The sequence below is a fragment of the Nymphalis io genome, chromosome 17 (genome assembly GCF_905147045.1).
Source record: "Nymphalis io chromosome 17, ilAglIoxx1.1, whole genome shotgun sequence".
Lineage (NCBI taxonomy): Eukaryota > Metazoa > Arthropoda > Insecta > Lepidoptera > Nymphalidae > Nymphalis > Nymphalis io.
The window spans coordinates 8,830,398-8,851,452 of record NC_065904.1 but is presented as its reverse complement, the minus strand read 5'-3'; the positions used below and the strand labels follow the sequence as shown (position 1 = coordinate 8,851,452).

General features: G+C 30.5%; 3 protein-coding genes across 3 annotated transcripts; all 3 read left to right on the top strand.

Moving 5' to 3' along the window:
- Positions 1 to 238: 238 nt before the first annotated feature.
- On the top strand, positions 239 to 14,246 carry LOC126774809 (uncharacterized). Its single transcript, XM_050496421.1, has 18 exons — positions 239 to 457; positions 771 to 882; positions 1,725 to 1,840; positions 1,933 to 2,003; positions 2,073 to 3,509; positions 4,544 to 4,613; positions 5,554 to 5,652; positions 5,944 to 6,074; positions 6,800 to 6,875; positions 7,287 to 7,361; positions 8,787 to 8,833; positions 8,914 to 9,008; positions 9,089 to 9,281; positions 9,751 to 9,874; positions 10,117 to 10,289; positions 10,683 to 10,875; positions 12,210 to 13,771; positions 13,864 to 14,246. The coding sequence occupies exons 1-18, from the start codon at positions 450 to 452 to the stop codon at positions 14,244 to 14,246; spliced, it is 4,965 nt and encodes a 1,654-aa protein (XP_050352378.1). The 5' UTR covers positions 239 to 449.
- Positions 14,247 to 15,444: 1,198 nt separating this feature from the next.
- On the top strand, positions 15,445 to 18,097 carry LOC126774870 (TM2 domain-containing protein almondex). Its single transcript, XM_050496515.1, has 4 exons — positions 15,445 to 15,727; positions 15,828 to 16,066; positions 16,504 to 16,625; positions 17,732 to 18,097. Exons 1-4 carry the CDS (start codon positions 15,616 to 15,618, stop codon positions 18,009 to 18,011), a joined length of 753 nt encoding a protein of 250 aa, XP_050352472.1. The 5' UTR covers positions 15,445 to 15,615; the 3' UTR covers positions 18,012 to 18,097.
- A 1,080-nt stretch (positions 18,098 to 19,177) lies between these two features.
- On the top strand, positions 19,178 to 20,910 carry LOC126774884 (uncharacterized). The gene is made up of 3 exons (XM_050496536.1): positions 19,178 to 19,333; positions 19,750 to 19,931; positions 20,694 to 20,910. The coding sequence occupies exons 1-3, from the start codon at positions 19,178 to 19,180 to the stop codon at positions 20,902 to 20,904; spliced, it is 549 nt and encodes a 182-aa protein (XP_050352493.1). The 3' UTR covers positions 20,905 to 20,910.
- Positions 20,911 to 21,055: the final 145 nt, after the last annotated feature.

Genomic DNA, 21,055 nt, shown 5'->3' with positions numbered 1-21,055 from the left:
TATATATTTTTTCGTCACTTATTTTACCAGTATGATGACTTTTATTTTACAAATATAAAAGTGATCATAATCAATACCTAATGTAATTTATTTTTTCGTTTAAGATAGACGTTATGATTATTCACAGCAAAAAATGTACACGATTGAGTTTTTTAATATCTTTTTCCATTTTTTATCTATGAAAGTAAGCGTCCAGACGTAAGTCAACTGGCGTTACAATCGGCATCGGAAATTCGGAAATCACAACTAAATGTCAAACACTAAACAGTGCTTGCTTAGCCGGTTTAAGCTTTCAATTTTGTCGTTTTACCTACTCTTAAATCTATAATAAAAATGATTTGGCAATAAGTAATATATATCTTTCTAGCCATAAAATTAATGATTAAACATTAAAAACGAACTATTGAATATCTTACTTTGTAATCCAGGAGTAAAAATTGCCCTCCAAAATGTCGGGGTAAGTTTGCATTACTACATTTCAATAAAAAAATAATTCGCGTGTACTTATAACAGATCAAAACGTTTAAAGTTAATGCGTTTTTATATCCATATAAAAGTGTTATCATAATGAGCGAGGGACCGCTTTGTTTTTGTTACTCTTATCAAGCGTAATAACTTAACGAAATATTTATCCAATCAATACAATAATTGTCTATTGAATAAGACTTTATTCTTGTTTTTAGTAATGAGAATATGATAATTGTTATTTATTTTCCCCATTAGTTGTTTTTAATATGTATAATTTTGTTCATACTTAAATATATTTTCAGAAAAGCATATACCTTGAAAGAAATGAAAACGATAGTGGAATATTTAACAGAGCACAAAGCCTTTGGTGAAATTAAAGGCAGAAAAATGTGGAAGGATTTAGCAGATTCAAAAGTATGTATTCTTTTATTTCAGCTAGTGAATGTTTCAATAATTATTGTTTTTTATCTATAATAAATAGTTAAAAAACATTGTAATTGTAGATATCTCAATCATTCACTTTATTTGATTAATATAATACAGAAAATAAAGAAAGAGCAATATTGAGCATAAATAAGTATTTACTGTAGTAAGTAATTTTGATACTTTCACACAGCCTAATCAGTATACAGTATTAAAAAACCCTATTTGACATTGTTTTTACATAAAATATTAACATTTTCAGTGACAGTACACTTGACTCAAAAGATAAGTAATTGTTGTAATATCTATGGGCCTTCACAGACCTAGAAAGTATTAAAGATTAAAAAACCTTCTAGGTTTAGGTGTAAAAAAAATTTAATTGAGAAAAAAATTAATAAGATTTATCAAAAAAATATTTACTTTTACTGTGTGAATTTACAGCATTATAAGAATAAATTCTATTTTATTATGAAACCCTTAGTTAGTGTTTAATATGAATGGTAAGTTGCAAAATGTTCTATATCATCTTGATGATTTTCTATGGTATAGCAATGGTTACCAATATTCCGAACAATATCTAATTTTTTAGCGGAATAAATAAAGTGTATATTGACCTTATTTATACTAAGTTAAAGTTGAATGTAGTTACTAATAATTTATAGTGATGTTTTCTGTTTGGATGTTTGTAACACAATCGACCTTCTAGTAAAACATGGCTTAGAAATAGTGTTTTTTAATAGGACATGATATTTAAGTACAACCTTTTAGCCATTACAATGACCGAAGTGTGTGCGTAAAACAGCTGTTTAATTGTTTTTTTTGTGTCATTCTAGGTTACAAGTAGAACATGGCAAAGCTTAAAAGAGACATTTCTTAAAAGAATATTACCTGATATTTACAATCCTTACTACAAGTTATCTCCCCAAGAAATAGCGAGTTTTAAACAAGGGTAAGTTAAATTATTAAAATGTATGAAATGTAAATGCTCATTAATTATATAATTATATATGACTCATCAAATAATTTTATGATTATTTTTAGATATGATGTAGAAGCAAGACTAAACAACAAGCTTGAAATTCGATCAACTAGTCGTGATTCAACCACGGAGAGTATGTAATAATTTGTTATATATAAATTTAAAAAGTATACAAGATGTTATAAGTTAAAATAATTTTCAGGTGAAGACATAATAAATGAAGAAGCTGACAACGATAAAGACAAAAATGAAACTAATTCAGCAGGTGAGGTTCCTAAACAGTCAGAATCAGATATAAGAGCTTCCACAGAAACCCTTGTGCTAGAGGATTGTTATGACAATTCTGAAGATAAAGATCAATCTCCGAAAAAGTCTCTAAGAGAACTAATTACATATTCTGAACCCTTAACACCCATGCTGCAAGCAGTTATTGATGATTTTGCTACAGATGATGGCGAAGGATCAAATGATGAACCAGCAATGCAAATAGTTGAGCTTCCCGACACAGATCTCAATTGTGATGAAGGTAAAGAAACAACCAAGGCACCTGAAGAAAACATGGAACTTGACAACTTGAACACTGCTTCACAAGAAGAAATTACTAATGAACCAGGGGAAACAAATACTGAGCAAACTTCACCTGAGCAATCAGAATCAGAGATATCACCACCAAAAAATGATACTATTAATGAAAAAGAAAAAAATAATGAAATTTCAATTGTACTAAGTGAAGAAGATGATAACATTACGAAATATAATAACAGAAATTCAACTGAAGTAAATCTTGCTGATGTGAACAAACCTAAAATCTCATTTGAAACTACACAAAATTCCAATACAACAACTGATACTTTTATACCCGATAACCAAGAAGGATTTAAAGGAAACTCTCAAACCATACCACTTAAAATAAATAATAAAAAAACAGTGGACAAGAACCAAGATATAAAACGTGCTAAGAAAAGAGCTAGCTCTCAAGAAAATCCATCTTCAACCATTAATAAAAAAAGCCTTGAAAAAGACAAACTATCTATATCAGATACAGACACAATCATCAAAAACAAAATAAAACCGTCAACTATATCTACCCAAGTCCAATTGAAACAAAACATTCCTGAAGAAGTTGAGACTGTAGTCTTAGATGAACATTCAAAAGCTGATCAAGTAATGAAGGAAGAACCTCCACAGAAAGAACAAGTTGACGGAAAGGCGGACAGCTTACAAAATAATGAAAACAATTCAGAAGAACTTGAGAATCCATGTTTGAAAAGTGTAAGTTTGTATGCTGAACAGTTTTCAAACTCCAAGTACACAGATTCTGAAACAAGTATAGTTGAAGATGATACCAAAAATGATAAACACAAAAAGAAGGAAGATGAGACAAAAACTGAAAAGGACGAAAAATTAAATACTACGAACGAGATCGAAGTCAAATATACCAAAGCAAATAATGATGTAAAGAAAACACAACTAGAAATAAAGAGAGGAAATACTAATAACACAAACGAGGTTGTGATACTAAAATCTCATTCTGATTCCTTCAGTGATAACGGTCAAGAACAACGGAAGCGAGTCATTAAACAATCAGTAAAACAAAATAGAGACAAAGCTTTGTCACATATGTTTGGATTTTCAAGTGGTAAGTGTAAGCATGGCAGCAAAATGTGACAAAATGCATTAAAATGTTGTCTGATTAAGTTTGGGAATGTTATCTATTTTGCATGTGGCAAGTTTATCCTATTTAATTCATCATTATCCTATTTCATTCATCATATTATCCTATTTAAATATGGTCATATTTCTTGGTAGTTAATATAAGAATTTTAAATAAAAAAAATAAAAATGGGTGAATGGCTTAATTAATAAAAGCAAAATTTAATCTGATGGATTGAGAATTCTGTTAATATTTCATGTTCAACTTGAAATACTTGTGTAATAATTTGATACAAAATTCGAAATGGGTTTTCGTGTCTCACGCTCAATATGATTGTCTAAAGAAGGACAAGCAACTACCTGAAATAGCTTAAATTTCAATAATTGCATGCAATTTAATGGAAACTGCACAATTGAAATATTCGAGTCTTGCTTTATTTATTTATTTACAATGTTATATAAATCCAGTTATTAATATTATTTTCTTCTTCATTTTTTGTAATTTCATAATCATATATATATTTGAAATAACAGGATATGCTAAATAAACAAAACTTTCACCGGTGTCGTGTGACGTAATTTTTTTTTATTAAAACCATTAACATAACATTTGTAAAATACAATCTGTATTGTCGCCAGCATGTAAAAAGGTTTGACTCGATCGATTGAGTGTATTTAAATCTCGGTTACAAAATTTAAACACAACACAGGCAAAGTTAAATAAAACGTCTTAATATAAAGACACAGACCGACCAATCGATATTAAATTCCAAACCTTTGCCAATTAAAATTGTTTAACAGCATTTAAAAGAACTAAAAAGTCACAATTATTTATGGTGAACTCTATTATTAATTAGAAAAAATAGATTTTATTTAACAAAATTTGTTAAGTTTAAAATATAATATTAAGCTTTATATAAATAACCCTCTTATAAGTATTTATTAGCTTTTGGTGGTTTCTTGTTTTTTTTTATTTAATATTTTAATTTAAATATAAATAACGTACAAATTTATTTATAGGAGGAGTAACTAAAAGTCGCAAGAGTAGTCACAATTATAGAAAACATACATCACCTCGTAAACAAAAACAGTAAGTTTAGAAAAATATATTATACAGTAAATTACATTGCTACTTGTGAAGTAGTCCCAGTTCTCCCAAAAAAATCCGACTATATCGAGCGAGAACGAGATGAAAACAAAGTGAGAAGGGGTCTCTTTATAAAATATCTTTTTACTTGCCACTACGCTGTAGTTTTGTTGTAGTAACTACAAATTGCAAGGATCGCACTAGGTTTAGGATACAATAAATTATGCACGCTATATCGATCTACTTTTTTTTACTCTAATCTTAAATGATATAAGTCTTAAATGACATAAGCCTTAAAAGACTCATGCTTAACGCATCTCTGGTGAATACCACCAATGAAACAATTCAGTGGCATCACTGCATTGGTTAATTTACAAAGAAAGTGATACGGATTGGCCATTAAGGGATGGGAACAGATGATTAAGAAAAGATTAAAATTTGCCACCAACTACTTTAAAAATTTGTGAATACATTGCGAGGCTGACCAAAAAATGGCCTTCATTTGACTATTATAATACACAAAAGAGTATATAATATTCACTGCCCACATTTTGATATCAATAAACAAATATTTGCAATATTTTCTCCTTTGGAATAGTCGGAACACTTGAGATATTTTTTATAACATAAATCTATATCATAACACATCAATTTTCGGACATTTGAGAACGCAAATAATCAATGACAAATTTTGTGTGAGTAATGCCAATGTGAATGACTATTATATAAATGTCCGACTTGTTGACCATTAATGCAGAGCTTAAACGAAATATTAACAAGATATCGAGATTTGTAATATGGAGATGATCTTCTTTATATAAAAGTAAGGCACACTAAGAAAATACTTTTTTAAAATTTTGATGTAAACGGGGGGGGGGGGGGGGGGCTGGTTGCGTTTCTTCAATTTGCTTATTATTGCTAATTATTTTATGTCTAATTCAAGCATTATCAGCTCCGAATCGAGTGATTGGACTTCGGACACCGGATCAGAATACGTTTCTCCACCGCGAGGTCGAAAGAATAGACAGACTAGGAAATATTTGTAAGTATTAAAAACACATAAGAAAGTTGATGACAGGCTTTGCTTGTAAAGTGAAAACCTTTAAATACTACTAACAAATTGTTACTTTATCGCAATCAAATCGAAACGTTATCCGTTTCCGTTTAACTGTTTCCCTATCTACTAACATAAGTATAGGGGGGGGGGGGGATACACTTGGGGTTCGGTCAAAGTTGATTGATTGATTATTATACATTAATAAATAGTTATTACAAAGTGAAATCTATTGAAACTTATTCGTATACTTAATATGTCATCATTTTATTTTCATAGGAAACCTAAATCGGCACGAATATTGTCATTGGAAGAGGAAGGCGGTCTGTTCGTAATGTACGGAAAGAAAATATACCCAGTAGTGAAGGACGGCAAAATAATTAAGAATTATGTCAACTTGACAACAGACAGTAAGTCGTGACATTTTACCTCAGGGTTGTACATGTATTACAATCTTCAAATAAATTTGAATATATAACGACGACAGTTATTGTTGTACAAAATATCGTGCCTTAATAAAAAATCCTTTAAATATTACTTATTGGTTTATAGTACATACAACAATGTGACAAATACTGATGTGGATATGACTTCCCATGAGTTATAATAATATGAGTACTAATTTAATATAAAACCAGTATTACTGTGCCACTGCTATTAAAAAATAGATAATATTTAAAATTTATCTTACCCGTCGTATACTTACGTTTATATTATTTTGTCAATGTACTTTCTTATGTTAATATCAAAGAATGTTTGCTCAAAATGGCCATTTTGTAAAAGTACAACACTGTATAATACTCTTCTTAATAATTTAGGCCAAGATATACCAGACAGAACACTGAATCTTAACTTAAGATAGCATACTAAAACCAGGGTACCGCATTTTCATTTGCATAATTTGTGTTTATAATTCATATCATGCTTGGTTAAGTAAAACATCATGTGGATACCATCGTTAGTCGAACGAAATTGTAACACAACATATATTTATATATTATACATTTATATATTATAATACTAAAATATGTATATTAATATATAATTTTATAATATATACAAGCATTGGAACATCATGGAGCGTTGTAGAAAAAGCTTTCGAGACTTCTCATAGGTATATTTTGTTTATTTACAGATGATAATGAACGAGAAGAGTCATTTTGGAAATTGAAATATGTGGAGGAAAAGAAAAGAACCGCTGAATTAACAAAGTAAATAATAAATGTAGATTTTTGTCTATTTGTGTAATACTGGTAGTATTATAAATTCTATTAAACTTAATATGTATTAGAATTAACCCTAGTAAAGTGTAAAAACGCAGGTGACTTACACTATTGTATAGCAACATTCGGTTTTATGGATAGAAACTGGGTGACCGAGCTTCGCTCGTTTCCAATAATAAGTTTTTTTTTATTAAATATATATACATATAAATAAATAATCAAACACATCAAAATTCGTCTTACGTCTAAAATGGTCTATCATAATAAGCAGCATATAAAAAAATCATTTAAATTTTATAGCAGTAAACAATAATAAGAGAAATGCTATATTTTTTAAACTTAATTTAATTAACTTTTTATACTACAGTTAACCTAAGGTTGTTCTGTATTTGTTTTCAGGTTATTAAATCAAGTCCAGGAGCAGAATGAACATGAAGAAATTAGTAGAATTCCTGTACTACCGACAACTTCCAGGTAAATAGTTTAAAAACTAAGTTTTTATAAGAAGCAAAATTCGTTGTATTTGCCTTACCTGATGTAAATGTCAGAAAGCAAAACTTAAAACAACAGTAAATGCTACAAGGAATTACATTGAAATTTTAATATTATAAATTATTAATAAATTATATATTTAATCATGATAGTTGAGTATGTTTGTCATTTGAGAAAAACGTATATACTGAGTTTTTTCCCATTATTCTTGCTAACATATGCATTCCAAAACAGTTGTAGCCCTCATTTAATCCTGCGATCCTGACAAAGTCAAAATTGTGTTTAGCGCATCAATGACAATCAGCTTTAATTAGTCAAAGTTAAAAATCTTTATTCAATATAGAAGAGTTACACTTACTTATTGATTGTCATGAATCTACCACCGGTTCGGAAATAAACACCTCAGACCTGAGAAAAACCGACGAAAGAAACTTATCGGGATTTTTTTTTTATATCTTATCCTTTACAATAAGTAATATACAACAATAGCAGAACAATATATATATATATCGCCCTAAGGGCGATTGTTTCATTCCCAAGGTGTGCATTCATTTAAAAAGTCATTGGTTGTGTAATATTTAGCACACAAGAGATCCTTAACGATTATTTTAAATTTCACAATTGAATATTTTTTAATGTTTTCTGGGATCCTGTTGTAAAAGCGTAAACATTGTCCCATATAAGACTTAATAACCCTGTGTAATCTGTAATTCCTGTAACCCTGTGTAATTTGCAATGAATGTTATTATCAGATAAATATTGAGAAGCGACAGTCATTGTTTTAATTTCTTTAAATTTACATCTTAGTGAATTTTTTGGGCCCACGTTATAAATTGCATGAATAGCCCTCTTCTGCAGTACAAAAATCGTATTAATATCGGCTGCATTACTCCAGAGTAGAATGCTACATTACACTGTGAAAATAACCAAAATACACTAGGTGAGACGTATCTACATCATTCAGCATTCTCATTTTTTTTTACCGCGAAAGCTGCAGAGCTAAATCTATTTGCCAATTTATTAATATGAGGGCCCCATTGAAGCTTAGAATATATGGTGATGCCAAGAAATTATGGTGCTTCTGCAGCATCTAAAGCTTCCCCATTTAAAAGTACATTATTTTTTACAAATTTCACATTGGGAATAGTGAATATAATACATTTTGTCTTTTTACTGTTTAACAGTAAATTATTAACACTAAACCAATGTACTATTTCAGAGAGAGCTTTGACCTTATACGGTACCAATTTCACATCACATGCATTCCCAAGGAAGTTAGGGTGAGGCATATACATAGAACTATGTCAAAATGTTTTACTCGCATTGTGTTACACAATGAGTTGACCCCAAATAATTGGGACAAGGAAAAAATTAATGAATAAATTAAAATGTTCTTCTTTATTCCAGAAATCAGCCATTGGTTGAATATCCTAAGAAAACCAATGAAGTAGCAGGTAAAAAAAATTGAATTAGACTTAAAATTAAATTTGAGAATTTAGAATTAAAATCTATATTGTTTGTTCATCATCCACAGATAAAAAATTGCCCATCAAAGATGTCACAGAGCCAATAGCAGTACAGGCACAAGAAGAAAAGACAGTTAAAATTAAATTTACCAAAAATAATGAGGTATGAATTGTTTTTTAATATACAAAATATTTACATTTTGTTGAGAAATAAAATAAAAAATAATCATATACATTTAATAGGAAGTTCAATTGGAGGGACACTGGTCACACGTCAACCCAGTTTTGGCGCAGGTTCTACAACTGTTTCAGAAAGAACCACAAATTATAACCAGAGAGAAAGAGACAACAATAGTCAAAGAACTTAAAGAACCAGTCCATGGGCCAAAGCAGCTTAGTGGAAATTCAACACCTATTGATATGATTGTTGACGAAGGTTTGTTGTATTATAATAAATGAAAAATAAGAATCATGTATTTACAATGGATCACATATTATTATTAAATAATTAATAAACATATTTGCAAAAAAAATATAAACAAAATAGATCTACCGCATAAACAAAAAGCCACCATGTGATGCTTCACTTGTATATCAACTAGTCAAAACATTTTCGCATCCATTGATCCACATCCACAAAATTTAAAGTCAAGATTCTTTAATCCTCAAACTTATACCATTTAGCTAGCGATAAACTAATATCTTGAAAGCGATTCTGTACCTGGCATTAACTTTTGTGATATATTTTTGGTCTTAAATTATCACCTGTATATATAAAATACGGATATAGGGACTCAATACACGCTATTTTTCTATTTTTAATCAATTAAATAATCATTGTATATGCAAATGATGAACTTAAACCAAATAAATTGTCAAATTATATTTATTTACTTCATTTATAGAAGTACAAGAAAAGGTTGACCAAATAGAAGGCGAGATCTTTAAAGAAATAGAAGAAAGAGAGAAGGAAAAATCGCCTAAACCAAAACAAGAGACACCAATAAAGGATAATAATATCACGAAACGGTAAAACAAAAAGATTTTTTAAAAAAAATTAAATTTTTAAGATAAGTAATAAAGTTTTTTTTTAATAAATATAATTTAAAGTTTTTTATAATCATAGCGATAGAGATTTAATAGAGGGTATTTGAATAATAGCTTAAATATTTAAGGGCATTCATTGTTAAAAAAACTATTTATTGTAAAATTTTAACGTATATGTTACCATTAACATTTCTTTAAGATTACAAAAAAAAGGTTAATTACAGAAAAGGTAGACCAAAAAAATCTCAATCAAGTCCTACGGAACAAAGTCCAGCAAAGAAACCTAAAGTTGAAGAAACTGAAGCTAAATCAGATAATGTAGGTACACCGACTACAGTACCGAACACAGCAAGTCCAACCAGAAGAATTACTAGGACACCGAAGAAGCTTACAATAGGTATTTGAGCCAAAATGTAATCCTATTATAATGTAATATATTTCATTAAAAACTTTTAAGATGATTATTAAGCTCTACCACTAATGTTAAACGGTGAGCTATGCTAACTAGATGTTCGCGGGGTGTCATGTTGACTTAATAACCGGTAGTAGGGGTTGTCCTGTCGTAAAATTGTTGAATTAAAACAGTTCTAGTAAAACAGCATTGTGCAATCATGTCATATTATTTAATATTCTTCAGATATCTATTTAAAATTTTATTACCTATGGCATTACATTTTAATATACATTGTAATAGACGAATTACACAAAACTTCAATATTTAATTACAAAGTGAACAAAAACTTAATTCATAAAAAAAAAATATATATATTTGAATTTCTTTTAAAAACAGATAATGATACAACTGAAGAAAATTCTGTTAGAACAAGACAAACAGCGAAGAAGTCCTTATTAGATACAAAGAATTCAGAACCACAGGATGACGTTAAATACAAGTTCCCATCACCTCCACCAGCAAATAGAAAATCCTATACCAACAAATCACAAAAAGTAACAAAGAATACAAGACAGAGAAAATCTAGCAGGTAGTGGATGAAACTTTAAATAAACTTAAGATTTATAAGATATGCAGGGTAGCCCGGTGACCGGCCACTAAACATAACTGTTCATTACGACTTCCAATCAAATGAGCAACTGGAGTTATTGGCAGATCAACAGGTTGACCTGAACTTTTCAACATAATACTAATAATTTCTACGAGTACAATTTGATGTTAATATATAAACTTTTTATTATATTTTTAAAATCCATATTGTGTGATCCAATGTTTGGACAGCATCTATGTACAATGACTATTTTTTAAATAATTATTTAAAAGATCAAAATTGTCTGTGTATATAATAAGATCAATAATTTATAAGCTTGATACTTTGAGCTACCAATTACTCAAAATATGTATGTAAATTACATTTTATGAGTCAATTATTTCATCAGATTTAATATATAACATTTTAACTTTACAGTACATGATCACTTAATTACGAATACGAAAAAAACTTCCAGTTTGTTAGCTGTACCATAAACAATTATTATATTTTTATATAAAATGATCACTTAAATTATGTTAACATATCTTTATAAAATATTCGTTCATTAAAGACAGAAATTATAACACGTGGATTGCGTGAAACTCAAGTTATTTTATAATTAACAAAAAAACATATATTTAAAAAAAAAAGATTCAGTTTTAAAAATTAAAATATGGTTACGGTTTGATTTAAGCGATTTTGTGTATTGTTTTTTTAAATTCGTTCTTAGTCATTTCTACTTATAAAGTAAATGTAAGATGATACTTATATAATATATAAATTGGTATCTCATTGTAGTCAAAACATAGATTAAGTAATATGAGTACATTTACACTAATCATGAGATCTTATGTTTTAACTGATCTTATATTATGCAATTACATTTTGTCCTATCTTTCTTCTTTAACTTTATATTATAAGAAGTATTTTCCAAAAGATGAAGTCTAACTTTTGTAATATTAATTTAAGCATTAGTTAAAGGAGCCAGACAGATAAAAGACGATTCCATTAAATAAATGGGAGCAGGTAATTAAATAAATATATAGATCCCATATTGTTTTTCATTTCAATCTAAATCGATTTCACTTTTTTTGAATAAGCAAATAGGCATCTTTGGTTTTCAATTTAGATTTATATTTGTTTGATAAATAGGTGATAAATTTTTTATTTCATTTAAAAATTTTTATATATAATAGTGTTATTGCATGAGTTCATCTTGTAAACCTGCTTCCATTAGTTTTGCATGCCACATTTTGTTTTTTGTTTTGCACTTTGGCTTCTGCTACATTTTCGCATGTCGTTGCTACAAGCTTTTGTATTTCTTCCTACAGTTCGGTGAACTTCAAAATATATTCCTCGCCGGAAAACCTTTCCCTTAATTCTATAGAAAGTACTCAAGGCTATCAAGATTCGGACGAGAGTCCTATAAAGACGTATCAGAAAAGAAAAAAACGAACGAGCTTCACATTACCACACTACAGAACTAGAAATCAAACTCGTTCACAAAAAACAATCCATCCTTATTTGACTGATGATTTAACAAGCGACTCAAATGACTCCTACCAGGGCCCTCCTCTAAAGTCAATGGTTTTTCAAAATTCGAGCCTAAAATCCGATGTATATAAATCAGAATCTTACCAACTGCTGATGAATAACGTTACATTTCGAAATAAAACTTCGTCTCAACTTGAAAAAATCGATGAAGCTAGTCCAATTTCAAACGAATTACAATATGTAAGTGATCAAATTTGTAAACAAGTTTCCGATTTTAAAATAGACATAGAAGACAAAGAAAATTTCCGTCATACAAACACTGATAGTTCGAGTAATGTAACACTACCAACTTCACCGGTTTTGTCAATAGTGGAAAATATATCAATAAGTAAATCCTTATTGAACAATTCAAATGACTTTTTGCTTGAAGATAATGTGGCGAAAACCGATCACAACGAACACGTCATGCTAAATGAGCTCATGGAAACAGACGGAGATATTTCTATGCCGCTGATGGAGCAGGACTGTGGTGTTGAAACAACCACGCAAAATGGCGTAGAGTACCATTACAATTTAAATTTACCCAAAACATCTGTCAATCATATGTCTGAATCGTTTCTCAATAAAATAAATATAGTTAAAATTACTGATCCAACTTTGTCTGAATCTATTCACCGTCAATTGAGAGATTTAATTTTGGAAAGTGCTAAGAAACATTCCAAAGGTGACTTTAATATTTTAATGGAAAGTTGCAAAGATGTCGAAATGAAAGAGAATGTTGAAAGTAAAATTACTAAACCAAAAAAAAGAAGTTCTACGCCTCGCAAACGTCAAAGCATGCGTAAGTTAAAACTAACGAACACTGAGCCCTGTATTGAAGAAGAGCACATGGAGACATGTTCATACACAAGCCGGCAGTCCTGCCCGCCTGTGATGCAAGTTTATGATGATTTTGATACGGAAAATGAAATTAATCATCCCGTACAAATTTTTGAAAATCGTAAAGGGAAAAAGAAAAAGGATATTATAAAAGTAAAAATTTCAAAACCAAAACGCAAAAAGATAGTGAAAGAGATTGTAGAAAAGAGTATTCGAAACAAACAGAATTCCATGCATACAGATAGTGGCATAAATGATGTTGAGTCAGGTGTATTTCTCAATACTTTCAATGACAGCGTTGATCTTATACATAATCATTCGGAAACTTGTCTTAATACTAACGAATGCTTAGGAGACAGCGTTGAAATCATTAAAAGTGCCACTAAATCAATCATATCCTTGGATTCCGACTCTAATGATTGTGACGCAAACATACCACAGTTTTTCGGCAATTTACCAGATAAAATGTCCTACGAGCTGTTTTCCTGTGATGCTCAAGATGTGTCTGTTCTTCAAAAAGGTAATGTTTTTATCTTAAAATTTAGTTTACTAAATTTATTTCAGTACAATAAATTTTAAATTGGAACTTTATTATTTTTCTTATATTTTTAGTAATTGGTGTATCGGAGTACAAAACCGCCGAAAGTGCTAGCGCCACTGTCTTTCATACCCCTTTAGGAAGTCTATCACCTCCAGACAGTCTCATAACGGAAGATTTATCTAGTGAAATACCCGAGAAAAGAACTCGTAATACAAGATGGTACCTTTTTTCAGAAGATGACATTTCTAATACTAATAACTTGGATATTAATCAAAGCTCTATGGCTCATATCAGCTGCGGCGCCAATTTAAACCAAATATTTCCTATCACATGTGCCATTCCAGACCTATCCACTATTACAGAAATGTCCAAAGAAAATGAAGAAAATACGAGAAAGTCAAAAGATGATACCGATACTAGAAATGATTTTGATTCACAGAGCCTGTTTAACTAGCCATATTTTATTTATTTGTTAATTGATTTATATGAATTTATTCTCAGTATTTTGAAAGTTTAATTAATAAATAATTGTAATGTTGGTAGTACAATTTGTTTTTCTTGGAAAGGCTTACAATGAATTTTTATTGCTTTATTTATATATATACCATTTGTAAAATTAAAACATAAATCGAAACAAAATATCTTGGAGTTGGAACAACTTTGATTCTAGTCTCCATAAATTGAGAGCTTTTATTTTGGAAAGTGCTAAGAAAAATTTCTAAAGGTGAAACAAATTAATATTTTAATGAAAAATTGCTAAGATTTGGAAATAAAAGAGAATGTAGAAAACAGTCTTAAAGTAATGTTGTCGTATTGGAAAACAGTTAGCTTTTAACAATATATGAGATCGAGAACCGATTATAATAAATTTAGATGAAGATTCGTCATCCGAAAAAAGTTCCATGTCAGAAGACTATTTACTTAAATACATATTTATTTAAACAAAACATCCCTTTTTAGGATTGTAAATATTAATATTTGAGTGGACGCAACATTTTCCTATAATTATTCACTTATGTATTAAACAATTATTTTCGGTTTATTCATTTGCAGCGAATACATTTGGTCCCTACTCACAGTGCTATATAATTAGACTTGGCCAAAATGTAATCAGATTAACGATTACAATGTAAAGAAAGTAATCAAAAAATAAAGTGAGTGATTGAGTAAAGTAAATTGCCCGGAGCGTCCCTGCATCCTCTTCAATCTAAGTTAATCTATAACCATGATTACATGTAATAATAATTACAATTTGCTCAAGGCTGATTATAATTAAACGGATGACAATAATCCTGTTTAAAGGATACATGTACGGTATGTCAGCAGTCATAAATATGGTAATTAAATAAGATTAGGTAGTGTACATATTTTGTAGAAAGGCTTTTAGTAATTTTTTTTTTTTGCAATCCGGAACGTTCTAAGATAACTGTTTAAAAGTTTATAAACAACTGGTATAATTTGTGTTATATGTTTTTGCATGAGTAAAATTTAACTCTAAAATTTATCACATAATACGAATAAGACAGTTAATATTTAATTCTTCAAATCTTTATTTTAAAGTCTTAATTTTAAGCGATCATGTTTTCATGCTTCACTGTCATTCTATTAGGTCATCCGTCGTCCCTATTTTTACATTGACATTTGAGAATTGACATTTAATAATATAAACAACAAATTGCAATCAACTTACAAAATACAAGGAAAAATATATATTTCTTTGAATCGACATAGAATGTAGTTATCAATTGGATGTATATAATAAACACATATTGATTTTTATCCCCTCATTATGATTTTTTGCTACTTTTCCCATTTTATGAATTATGTATAATTTTTGCAATATGTGTACATTCTTGCCCTTAAGGATAGCCTTAAAAGACTCTTTAATTTTGATCCTTTTAGTTATTTTCAATACAATACATGTAACGGACTTAGGTAAGTCATATATATATTTATTGATATTTTGTAGGTATTGTTTAAATTAATTTTAATAAATCTTTAAAACTATAATTAACTAAGATTTCGTAATTTTTAGCAAATAATGACATGGATATTCAAAATAAACATATCAAAACAAAAGAAGACGCTAATAACAAACTGGTTAATTTTAATAGTAACGATGATTATTTAAAAAGCTGCCCGGTAGATCAAGAGAATGCGCCAGAATGCTTGTCACTAAATTACCCCTGTATCAATTGTAATAGGGATATTGACTGTGTCTATGGAAGTACCTATAATTACACATGTGTTGTGAAATCCAAGATTATATGTAATGTAAGTTTATATAACTATAAATAAGTAAGTTAATGTAAGAAATATATTTAATGTATCTTTCAATTCCTTACCATAATCGTCATATATCCATATAAGATGTAACAGACACTTCAATACTTAAGATAGAATATATATGTATGTTAATCATTATGCGTGTATAAGCACAGTTTCTGAAACCTTGATCATAAAGTCAGCTTAACTTATGTAAACTAAACGTGAATTTGTTGACAACTGATTATACAATATCAAACCAATGATGACCAGTATTTGGTCACATTATTAAATGTGAATTTGATCACCATTTCAGAAATTAGAGTAAAAAGGACAGTTTAATTCTTCTCTAAGACAAATTATTATTTATTAAATTAATGAATGAACTTATTATAATGCTACAGTATGTTCTAAGATTTATAAAAACAATTATTCCATTCTTGCAGGGTTCTAAAACATTTAATAGAACAGCAATGTGTCGCTTCTGCTATCAAACTGAAAAATGGGAACATCGCTGTGAACAGAAAGCCAACTGCAATTCATTGGCTTCGCCAACAAGGTTCTACCTGTAAGTGCACCTTTAAAATAGTTAATAATGTAAACAGTAACAGCCTGTGAATGTCCCACTGCTGGGCTAAGGCCTCCTCTCCCTTTTTGAGGAGAAGGTTTGGTGCTTATTCCATGTGGCAGAATTTCAGTGAAATTAGACACATGCAGGTTTCCTCACAATGTTTTTCCTAACCATCAAGCACGAGATGAATTATAACCACAAATTAAGCAAATGAAAGTTCAGTGGTGCTTGCCCGGGCTTGAACCCACGATCATTGTTTAAGATTCATGCGTTCTTACCACTGGGCCATCTTGGTTTACTTACTTACTTACTTTACTATATTACTTACGTTACTAAAATGTAACATTATGAAAATATAATTATCAAAAAAAATAATCTGTATTCACAACAATATGTTTTTCACAAGACTGAGCAGTATTTAAATTACTTATAATAATTGAAAAACAAATTATTTGTATTTGTATATGTAAATAAATTTTAAATACTTATGTATGCAAAATATATTTTCACAATCAAATTTAGCAATCTTAGTAATAATAACAAAAAATAATAATGACTGCCTCGTTGGTCTAGTGGTTTGATGTAAGGCCGCAGATCGAGAGGTCCTGGGTTCAATGCCCAGGTCGGGCCAATAAAACGTTATTGGGTTTTTCTGTCAGAAAATTCTTAGTAGCAGCCCGGAGTTGTAAGTGTGTTGGCCCTGTGCCTCAATTCTTTCCGGTCGTGTTGGATTGCCATCCCATCGAATTATGAGAGTTAGAGAATAGAGATTGCACCTATGTTGTGCACATACTTCTTCACTATAATATCTGAGATAATTGAGATTTCGTGAGCGAAATCAGTCTGGAGGACATTATTTTTAATAAAAAATAAGCTGTCTCATAAAGAACAATTTCACAATTAGACAACATTATGCAATTATAGAGAAATAGAGAAATTTGTCAATTTTGTCAAATTATATGTAATTTGCCTAGACTTGATTGCTTTTGTATATTTTTCTATTTCTTTAATATATATCTTTTGGGTAGTACATATTTTTAAGCCTAAATTCTATATTTATAAAATAAATACATATATTCTACGAAAGTATTTGATTTTTCCAGGACTAATTGCACTGTTTCTGATGATGTGTTATGCTTAGGAAAAAGGAGATTTTTGAAAAAAGTTCGTTGTTCCTGGACATCAGGAACTAGATGGGGCACTGCTCTCATTCTAGCATTAACACTTGGTGGATTTGGTGCAGATAGATTTTATCTTGGGCACTGGCAAGAAGGAATTGGGAAACTTTTTAGTTTTGGAGGGCTAGGAGTTTGGACTTTAGTAGATGCACTCCTTATCGGCATTCACCATCTTGGCCCGGCTGATGGATCTGTTTATATATAACCCTTAGTTAATATGCTACCTATTGGTGTTGTAATAAAATATTGTTATTTGTTTTTTATTTATTTAAATAAAATGTTTCATTTATCTTCTTTTAGTTTTATTTAATATTATTATTGGCTAATGAACAAAAGGCAGTTCAATGCCTCTTAAAATTTGGTTCTAAAATATTATCTAAAATTTAGTCCGTGTCGTACTAAATTCCATGCCATGCCAAATCTACAAGTTTCGGTTGAACGGCTTATAAGTCGTTCTGCTGTTGAGTGTAAGGTACAACGTGCATAGTATAAAAACCTTCATGAAATGACAACAGAATCGAAGTCTATTTCAAACAGATATAGGTACCAATACCCATTTATTAGGCGCGTAGTTTGCCCTTGATGTATCAAAATTTATTACTAGGTCCTTCTTGCTAACTGCGGCCTTCGTTCGTGATACATTGATATACTTTGTTTTCTGTTTTTTTTTATATTGTTTTATTTCAATAACATATTAAGCACTGAACCAAACCGATGCTAATTTAAAAATATTAATAATAATAATATAAAAAATATTTTTTTTATATATTATAGCCTATAAGAATGTCATTTTGTAAATATAAAATGTATAAAAATTAACCATATTTACGACACATCCGGTGGCCAATAAGCACCGCCCCCCGCCCCCCCCGGGCACGCAATTTAGCGCCTTGACCGTCAACGAGTTAAGCTATTTTTCCCGGGAAATTTAGCAAACGGCCTTAGAGTTCGAGTTTGATTTTAAATAACATTTTACGAATTTTTGCTTACATGGGAACCAGTTACGGCGGTAGCTATGCCCTTGTCATTTATGCATATAAGATCTCACGACCGATTTGGAGATCTACAAATCGCTCTTATGAGATTTTTGTCTTTCACAATTTTGGCAGCTTTCGCTTTGAAATAACCTGGACCGAGTCTGTTTTCCGATTACGTCCGCATATTTGAAAAACATGCAATATATTAACATACATATTTTAACGACTAACGATCGTATCAAAAAGGTTGCTTCTTATTACCCTGATATGATCGCTTAATTTTGACTGTTATTTGAATGTCAATCTAGCTTTTTTAAGATTTGTAGATTGTTAGCAATTTTAGAGTACAAACAAAATTTTAGTAACAGTAACGGAAAAATATTCACACAACAGAATGTCTCACGCATTTTACGCAGATGCCTGGCAGAAATCAAAAAGACGAGATAGAATTTGGTATCAAAAAAACTTAATGCCGGCATTATTAGCTGCTAAAGAAAGACGAGCGCGGGAAATAGACGTGTCAATTGCACTCGCAGAGAAACTACTACAGGTACTAGCCTAGCGTTAAATTATATTTAGATACATATTCCTGGTGGTAGGGCTTTGTGCAGGCCCGTCTGGGTGGGTACAACCTACTCATCATATATTCTGCGCTAAGCAGCGATACTTAGTATTGTTGCGTTCTTTACAAGGAAAATAACATGTCAATAGCCAAGGTTGGTGGCGCATTGGTCATGTAAGGAATGGTTATTATTTCTTACATTGCCAATGTCTATACGCGGTGGTGACCACTTCATCAGGTGTCCCTTTTGCTCGTCCACTTGCCCATAACATAAAAACATGATGAATCTACCTTCCCTAATGTACCAACAAATAATTACTAAAGTCTTAGCTTTAGGTAAAACTATTTAAGTATTTAGTGTTTTTTCTTTAATATGTATATTTATATTAATTTTAATATAAAAGATTTACGATGAACCAGTCGCAAAACCGCAGCCTGTTCCTTCCCATGATGTTATAGCATCGGAAGATGATAGTCTGATGAAACCGATAGAGCCAGATATACAAAACCTTTTATATGGATGCACTGAAAAAGGCGCAGCTCAACAATATCTTAAGGCAAGGAATAAGAAAGCTCCCGAGGACAAGTACGTATATCAACAATAGTTATAATTTTATCTTTTCGTTAAAAACGCAAAGTATTTATTTAGTAAAGTTTTTTTATGTATAATAAATATAGAAATTCGCATGAAATAAAAATGAGCTAGAATATCGATAAAAGTTAAATAAATCACATCAGAATCCAAGATAGCCCAGTGACAGGGGGGAGGTAGTGAAACAGTGGTTACAATACGTAAATCTTAACCGAAGCACAATTGGGCAAGCACCAAAGAATTTGCATATGTTGTGTTTATAATTCAACACGCACTCGGCGGTTAAGAAAAACATTGAAGTGGAATAAGCTAAACACATCTTATCCTCAAACGATAACCCATATTTATTACCGAAAGAAAAATTTGAACGTTTACCTGGTGGTAGGGCTTTGTGCAAGCCCGTCTAGGTGGGTACTACCCACTCATCAGATATTCTACCATAAGCAGCAATACTTGGTATTGTTGCATTCCGGTTTGAAGGATAAGTGAATCAGTGTAACAGCCACAAGGAACATAACATCTCAGTTCCCAAGGTTGGTGGCGCATTGGCAATGTAAGAAATGGTTATTTCTTTCATCGTCAATATCTATGGGCGGTGGTGATCACTCACCATCAGGTATCCCATTTGCTCGTTCGCCTGTCCATAACATAAAAAATGTCACGTACATAGGAACCTCATTAATATGCTCAGTTCTAATTATGAAGTCTGTTTTTTATAACTATAAATCAACCAATTGTGTCAATTCGATTGTACAGATTTTATTTCCGTTTAACAACCGCATGGGACTACGGCTGGCAACAGAAGCATTCGCGTCTAAAGCCTCGTGACATGAACCGAGGTCGCTGCGCTATACTACGCGACACGTTCTACCGTAAAAGCAACCTCGCTCCTGACCCGCCACATTACTCCAGTCCGGCTGGCGGGGAATTTTCTATATGCAGTGAATACTCTTGTAGCGCGAATTAAATTCATTATATAATAAACATAACAGGACTCGGGTAAATAATAAGGCGATATATAGCAAAAAACATATATTTTATAGTTTTATTATTTACAATAATTCAACTTTTATTTACATATTTAACAACAGCAAATGTACCCGTTCGTTAAGGCCACA

What these genes read in the sequence shown, in the direction of transcription:
- LOC126774870 (XM_050496515.1), top strand. Translation starts at nt 15,616, where the DNA reads ATGTATAATTTTTGCAATATGTGTACATTCTTGCCCTTAAGGATAGCC. An exon ending in AATCCAAGATTATATGTAAT is followed by an intron (nt 16,067 to 16,503) that starts GTAAGTTTATAT and finishes CCATTCTTGCAG; the next exon opens with GGTTCTAAAACATTTAATAG. An exon ending in TCGCCAACAAGGTTCTACCT is followed by an intron (nt 16,626 to 17,731) that starts GTAAGTGCACCT and finishes TGATTTTTCCAG; the next exon opens with GACTAATTGCACTGTTTCTG.
- LOC126774884 (XM_050496536.1), top strand. Translation starts at nt 19,178, where the DNA reads ATGTCTCACGCATTTTACGCAGATGCCTGGCAGAAATCAAAAAGACGA. An exon ending in TCGCAGAGAAACTACTACAG is followed by an intron (nt 19,334 to 19,749) that starts GTACTAGCCTAG and finishes TTAATATAAAAG; the next exon opens with ATTTACGATGAACCAGTCGC. An exon ending in AAGAAAGCTCCCGAGGACAA is followed by an intron (nt 19,932 to 20,693) that starts GTACGTATATCA and finishes TCGATTGTACAG; the next exon opens with ATTTTATTTCCGTTTAACAA.
- LOC126774809 (XM_050496421.1), top strand. An exon ending in TCACCTCGTAAACAAAAACA is followed by an intron (nt 4,614 to 5,553) that starts GTAAGTTTAGAA and finishes GTCTAATTCAAG; the next exon opens with CATTATCAGCTCCGAATCGA. An exon ending in AGACAGACTAGGAAATATTT is followed by an intron (nt 5,653 to 5,943) that starts GTAAGTATTAAA and finishes TTATTTTCATAG; the next exon opens with GAAACCTAAATCGGCACGAA.